Genomic DNA, 7,926 nt, shown 5'->3' on the forward strand with positions numbered 1-7,926 from the left:
ACTGGTAGGCTTTCAGAAACAAAATACACAAATTTGTTCCAGGGCTTACAAAATGTGCGTTTTCCATTTCTTCCTCAGTGATGGTAGTCTCAGTTCCAAGACACTCAAGGGCCAAATTTCATGGCTCTGCTTACCGTAAGCAAAGAATCAGCGCGTGTGGATGCACGGAATTCAGTGCTTACATCAAGCACATTACACGTGTTAGCTGGGAATTTCAGCTTGTGTGTACCTCACGTTACTAGGCATTATACGCTTACACAGCTAGCACAGAAACTCAGCGCTTGCCGTGCAAGCAAAGAATGGTGATCGTAAGAGCAGAATTCGTTGGTAACCAGAGCCATGAAACTGGGCCAAGTGGCCACGAAACTTGTGAAGTGGTGTGATAGCAGTTACTGGAATGATAGCGCCCTCTCATGGCGAGTGGTTCGATAGCGGTTTATATAGCGATTAAGTTTTTATGACTACATAAATGGAGTGCTTTGAAACCAAGACTACATTGATGGCAGCGAAATGAAGTCACTGCATAAGAGCCATACAATGCCCCCCCCCAAAAAAAAACCCCCAAAACAACAACAACAAAAAATCAGTTAGATCATAGCATTTTAAACAGACATAAACTACCAATAATCCTATTACATTTAATTAGTACTATCAAATTTATTTTCAAATTAAATTTCTGCTTTGGTACATGTATGCATTTCAACGCTGCCAACTTAACCAGTAACCACTGTAGAGCTGCCAACAGTTTCATCCTTTTTTTTCATCGGATTTTGTACAACAATCAGAGACAGGGGTGATAGTCACTGCTGACAAAAAAGTTTGAAACTGGGATCCGTACGGAAGGAGGTACATTGAAATGATGTCATTTCAACCTTTTCATAACCCCTGGAGTTATTATAGATTCCTAATGAGTTCTTAGGAACAGTATCCTCAGTGCTGAAGAAGTAGATCATATAGCATGACTTATTAAATTTTGAGAAAAACACAAGATTTTTGATTACCAGGTAGACTTGAAAAAGTCTGAATTCATGTAAAAGTCTGAACTATGTCTCATCACTGCAGAGAGATATTTAGAGTAACATTCAACTTCACAGGGAAACAGTTTCCACGATCACAGAGATTTCCTAATTCGTTGATCAGAACATGGACAGATTGGTTTATCTGCAGGAACTTTCTGCAAAATCAGGAAGAGTTGGCATTGGCAGCCGTGCCTGAGTGTAGAAAAAGACTTTGATTGCAATAACAGTCCTGGCATTACACGAAAGCCATGGAGGCCATGCCCTCCGTTGCCCCGAGGTCTTAGCCTTGGCGCCCCTTCAAAAGTTTCTCATAGACATAAAGATTTTCCAATGGAAGTCCCCTTTGCAAAATGAAAAAGGCCTTGCCCTCTCAAAGATGAAATTCCAGGCCTGCAATAAAGTTTCATGTCATTAGACAACCATGTTGCACTGATGCTTTTTTTCCTGGTAGTTTTTCTTTTAGAATAACTAGAAATAAGTGGCATTAACACAACACCCTATCATCACAACACAGTCAAAAACTACCAAAATGTCGTTTTGACCTATTAAAAGGGAAATGTTGCAGTTTGTGGAAATGCTTCATATAACTCATAAAAAGATCAAGGTGATTGTTTTATTAACCCCCAAAAAGGATCTCAAAAAAATTTGTTTGTTTCAGTTAATAAACCATCACAGTGTCGTGCTGAAGAAAGTTCATTGATTTCAGAAGGTTTTTTTTACACACTCTGTAACTTGAGCTCTGCACAACTCAGTCCAGCACCGTTGTATCCACCCAAAGTCCAGCTCTTTAAAGGAACACGTTGGCTTGGATCGGACGAGTTGGTCTATAAAAAGCGTTTGTAACAGTATGTTATAAAATGCAAGGTTGGAAAGATGTTGTAAAAGTAGAATACTATAATCCACACAAGCATGCTTTTAATACCTCGTCGGTATTTTCCTTTTAATACCTCGTCGACTAACACGGTCGGCCATTTATTGGGGTCAAACCGTGTTAGTTCGCAAAGTAAAAGGAAAACCACGCAATTTCGAGGCAAATTTGTGTGGATTATTGTATTCTACTTTTAAAACATCTTTCCAACCATATGCATTTCATAACAAACAGTTACAAACGCTTTTTATAGACCAACTCGTCCGATCCAAGGCAACGTGTTCCTTTAAAGGATGGCCTGGTGCAAAAATTTCAACTAAGAGCAAGTTCGAGAGCCAACAATTAGTGGACCTGTGTTTGAGTACTGACCGGCAACATACATGTACATGTGCAGTGACGCACTCACTTGAACGACTCACTTGAACGACTCATTTGACAGTTTAGTCAACCAATCTACCCATCAAGAACACTCCATCTTCCGCATTTTCGCTGTAACGTCACTGGTTCCCTTCTGCCCTTTGCACATGTTAAACAGGCTATCGAGACCAAGGAAGAAACCATTTTCCTGAGCCTGGTCTGAAATGGTCGACTACAGTAGTCAACCAATGGTCGACCAGCCTGGTTTTGCGCCAAAATAGTCAACCTACACGTATGGTGCACACTCAAACTTGACCAGGTAGTAGGTGTACGCCCTCTCCTTTAAGCAACTAAGGGGTCAAAGGTCAAAGGTGAGAGTTTGATTACCGACTCATACAGACAAAGCACCTTTACAACAAACTTTTGTCTTTAGCTTCTAAAGCATAAAATATTATACATCCTGGTTTAAAGCAATCATTAAGACAACAAAAAAAATACACACATTGACCTTTTCTTTTTCTTAAAAAAAAAGAAGAAAGAGAAAAACAAAACAGGGAAATTTATTTTTAACCTATTACAATCAGCGTTAAAGTTTGCATAGGCAAAATAATGTTGGAATAAAAATGGCCAGTGCTATGAGAATTGGGTATAGGAAACTGCTCTCGTCAGCTGCATAAGGGTCTGGCGTCTTGGGACCTGACGTGATGTGGCGTTTGGGTTTCTGACTGGACAGGTCCGATTCCTCATCGTCAGGATCTTCCACTTCGTCCTCGTCAAGGTCGGCACCCGGCAGGGGCGGTAACTTGGGAACATCTGAAATTCCATATAGGAGGAAAGTGGTTTTTAAAATAATAATAATAACAGAAACAGCTAGGGACAAATGTTAGAATAGAATAGATATGTTACAGAAGGCAGCGCTTTTGAGAACAGCGAAGAGCCTGAGAAAAACCCTTGAGATCTTAGGCTTTGGGACGTAGCCCGACCCCGAGGGAGCTACTGGCACAAAGGACAATTTTACCCTTCTTTTGCATGCTGTGATAAGATGAAATAATATTATAACAATAGTATTTATGGTGCTGTACAAGAGCATCTATGAATGAACAAAACATATAATAAGCAAATTAGTTTTAAAAACATGACTTTGAAGGATTCAAGAGAAAAATGCCTGACAGATGTGAAGAGTCCGTTGCAAATTTGTGTTTTATTTCAGTAGATCTTGCATAAAGACAACAATGAGCATATTGTAAATGCTTTTTCACAGAATCAAAACCAATGTACATGTACATGTATCTTTGCATCTTTTATCATTGCATCTTTGCATCAAAACAGTTTAAGGTTGGCCCCACAGCCTTCATGCAGAACTGAAAGATCGATGTTCTTCAACGCGCTGCAATTAGCAACGTCATGTTTGTATGTGAGACACGTATACTTAATGTGAAGCGGTGAAATTAGAGAATCGCAGCAATTACACAGGAAGCCCCAGTGAGTACATGTATGACCGCCCATCCATGTCACTGATGCTTCAATTCCTTTAATGCAGGAGGGAGGGTTCACTGAGTAGTGTGTGCACTTTGAGTTGGAGTCTTATTCAGGTTGCTAATGTATTCATAAATACCTCAGACAGTTTCTCTATTCCTATTGGTGGAGAGCGCGTCACGTGGGGGTGTTTACATGGTTGATAATGACCAGCTTGAGCTCTGTTTATAGCCGATTGTTTTCGGATACTACGCGTATAGTCTTGGTGCAAGACGTTTCTTGTTACGGGCGATGCGGGCGCTGTCGGCGAGTTGGCCGCGCTGTGTGTGAAAGGAAAACGAGAACGTCTTGCGAGAGCGTCAAGACTATACGCGCACGACTGGATCCGGAAACTGTCGTCTCAGTCATAACAATGCAACACACGGATGTACAGAGCTCAAGCACGTCGGAAACGGATGTTTTACAGAGTTTCTTACTTTATTACGCCTTTTAACCCAAAACGCATTTACGAATGGGAATAATCCATTGATTGCTAACAAGTAAATTTTATGCTAACAACTTTTTTGAGCAATTACCATCAGTATTTAGTGCCTTTAAGGCTTCTTTTTAAAGGAACACGTTGCCTTGGATCGGTCGAGTTGGTCTTTGAAAAGCGTTTGTAACCATTTGTTATAAAATGCATATGGTTAGAAAGATGTTTTACAAGTAGAATACAATGATCCACATAAATGTCCAACCGTGTTTGTCGACGAGGTAAAAGGAAAACCACGCAATTTCGAGTGATACTTGTGTGGATCATGATATTCTACTTTTAAAACATCTTTCTAATCATATGCATTTTATGACAAAAGTTTACAAATGCTTTTCAAAGACCAACTCGACCGATCCAAGGCAACGTGTTCCTTTAAATGAAAAACAAATTTTGAGAGATCGCCTAACAATATAACCCGATGGACACTTCAAGGCGAGGGCTACACTAACATAAAACTGATTTGTGTTATGGTCCCAAAATCAACCGCCCACAGGGGTATGTTGCAACCTACATGTACTCCCAGGGCTAACAAAAAAAAACAGGGTTACCTCATCAAAGTTCGAGGATTTAGGAATGGGTATCATCCACTAGGAGCCTGGCTGGTAGAGTAGAAATGCACAAACTGTTCAAACTACTTACAAAGCAATTATGGTTAAGTGCCTTGCTCGAGGACACAAGTGTCATGAGTGGGAATCGAACCCACACTCTGCTGCTGACAACACCAGGTGAACTAGACCTCTCAGCCAGACTGCTACAATGACAGCCCCCCCCCCCAAAAAAAAAAACGCAGCACAAAACAAACAAACAAACAAACAAACACCCCCAACAACTCATAAACAATTAAAAAACATCAGCAGTGTCATGGCCTAGCAGTTATTAAGAGCACCAGACTCAAGCTCTGGTGTTTGATCAGCAGAGTGTGGGTTCGAGAGTAGTGACACTAGCTACAAGCAATTGGGGAGATACATGTACGTACATGTAGTGCTTCCGGCTCTACCAGCCAGGCTTCTGATGGATGATACCCAAGCCTACATCACTATGCACTGTAAAGGGAGTAAACCTGTTTCAGCCGTAGGAGTACAGAGATCTACAACAGCCCCTTAAAAAAAATGATTGTAGCCCACACCTTGAAGTGGCCTCAGGCCTTGTGTGTCTGGCAAATTGCGTAATAAAAAATAAAAAAACATGATTCTTTACAAAAATGGCTGAATGGACCTTTACTCATTTTAATCTGGATTGATTTCGGAATAAGTCACCAGAAAAAAATCAAGTGCATGTTTGAGTTTAATTCAACTTACCGTCCAAAGTTCCTTTGTAGATAACGATGGCGTTGATTTTAGGATTATCATAGTCGCCCTGCAAACAAAAGAGACGACTGTTTTAAAACCATGCAGAAAATATGAAGCTTTAACCAAAGTCACCCTACAAACTAAAACACTTTTAAAACCAAGAAAATACAGTGAAGTGCCCTACACACAGAAAGACACTCATTTTAAAATCACTCTACAGTTTTAGTCGCTCAACAAACACAGAAGGCCTGATACTTCTCAAAATTGCTTTGTAGAAAAAGTAGTCCCGCATGCAAGAAAGATGATGAAGTTTCTCAATTAAATTGAAGGATACACCTAATACAGAATTTGTAGGAGAGTAAGGGACTCCGATATTTTTGTTGTTGATTTCATTGATTATTTATTGTTATGTTTTACAATGGGACACTTTGAGGCGCTAGGTGGCAGCAGACTTACCAAGTAAATTTCCATTGTATACGTAGTTCTGAGCTTGCGCACATTACCGAGAACAATGGATTTTTCCTGGTAAGTCTGCTGCCACCAAGCGTCCTGAAAGTCTCCCATTAGGGCGGTGTCCTATCAGAGAGGGCAGGGATGAGCAACATATTATTTTGTTATTTACTTGGCCAATAAATCAGCTTGAAATCTGTCACTTATATCATGCTCAATTGAAACGTACCTACAATTAAGGGACCCATCCACTTTAGGTGTAATTTTTTTTTATACATGTACCGGTACAATGTTTAGCCCATTGTATAATAGCTCTATTTTTATGGTATAGCCCCACTTTACGGTGACATCATTGGAACAATAAATAGAAAGGGGATTTTTTTTTTTCAGGGAGTGATGAGCAATAATAACTACTACGTTGTACTATGGACTGTACCATGTATGCATCAATACAGCACAGACCAAGCACATACGTGTACAACCAACAGTGTAGGAGGGGTGTGGATAAAACACCAGACAGAAGTCACAGCTTATTTCTTTGGTGAACTGATGAAGAAAGACCTCAAGCAACACCAAGAAATTGCTTGTAAACCGGATACAATCGTAAGTAACAATTACTAGCGGGTGCCCCGTGAGATGAGGAGGATTCTAGTATTACAAGTGTTGTGAAAGGTAATGTGGGGTAAGGGAGGTGTTCTTACAGGTACTACTCATTTCGTAGGATTGGATTAGAAATTGTATTTATAATCGGTATGGAAAATTGTCATTAATGTTGCATTTTGATAAATGTTGAGCATGCACAACATAGTTGTGAAACGTCGCCTCCCCTCCTCACCTTCTCTCTTACGTTCTCCAACTAAAGGAATTGGTGTTTGTTTCTGGAATTGATCTTTAATATTGGGGAAGGGTTTACTTGGCAATGATCGTACTTGGCATGATATGTGGGGTTTTTCGTGATATTTTAATGTGATCGAGCGGGCCAACCCATTTTTCGTATAAATGTGGATTCTTTTTCGCCTCTTTTACGCATAATTTTAATTCAGGCGACTTTTGTCATTGTATCATTTTTATTCACTGCACTGAGTGTTTTCCAGCTAAGATGACTATAAGGGTAATAACGCGTAGTCGATTAAAAATATAGCACGTACATTGGTATATAATGACACACTTATTTTATTGTGTTGAGCACATTGGGTATAATTCAATTACACTTGGCAACATGTACATCCCGAGTCCTGCCGAAACTGCTTTCATAGTTACGAACTGTGTGAAACATTTGCCTTGTTATTTTGAGGGTTTGTAAGTCCAGTTTGGTTAATTGGTATTTGGTTCCCTCCGCACAAATCCATAGTCACCGACAGCCACTGATTTGAGTGGTCTAGGTCTGGTGTCACCCCTCCCTAACAATAATCACCGTTGCTAATAGAAGACAAGATATCCGACTAAAAAGGCTTACATGAAAGTGGTACCCTTCTTTAAAACAAAGTCCTAATAGTTTATCTGACTGAAAATGAAGAAGTTCTGGTAAACAGCAGATAATTTTTTTTTAAAAACGCGCCAGTTGGTATGGACGGCCCGGAACACTTTAACGACAAAGTCAATTTCTGCAAAACTGTATTGAAAATAAATACATTTAATGATTGGTTGCTATAATAAGTTGAATGATTTTTCTTGCTTTGTTTCCAATAACGATTACAAAATTTTAGAATGTAAGGCCCAATTCAAAGTGATTTACCGAGCGTACATCCAACCGACGCATACAAAGTTATCGGAGTACCAAATGCAGCGAGTTTTCGGAACATGCTGTGCAACAGATATCTAATCTACTGTTTTTACCACCGCTTTTGAGGAGTCAGAGAGTCTGCCTCATTAATTTTTAGTTTATTCTCATATCAAATAATTCTCATGTAAACTTTCTGGTCAACATCCGCCGGG

The 7,926-nt window shown here is 39.8% G+C and overlaps 1 protein-coding gene across 1 annotated transcript; it reads right to left on the reverse strand.

The window, feature by feature from the left end:
* Positions 1–2,120: 2,120 nt before the first annotated feature.
* On the reverse strand, positions 2,121–6,016 carry LOC117290538 (malectin-B-like). The gene is made up of 3 exons (XM_033771970.1): positions 5,998–6,016; positions 5,551–5,608; positions 2,121–3,057 (listed from the first exon to the last, which is right to left on the reverse strand). Exons 1-3 carry the CDS (start codon positions 6,010–6,012, stop codon positions 2,831–2,833), a joined length of 300 nt encoding a protein of 99 aa, XP_033627861.1. The 5' UTR covers positions 6,013–6,016; the 3' UTR covers positions 2,121–2,830.
* Positions 6,017–7,926: the final 1,910 nt, after the last annotated feature.

Source organism: Asterias rubens, chromosome 5 (genome assembly GCF_902459465.1).
Source record: "Asterias rubens chromosome 5, eAstRub1.3, whole genome shotgun sequence".
NCBI lineage: Eukaryota > Metazoa > Echinodermata > Asteroidea > Forcipulatida > Asteriidae > Asterias > Asterias rubens.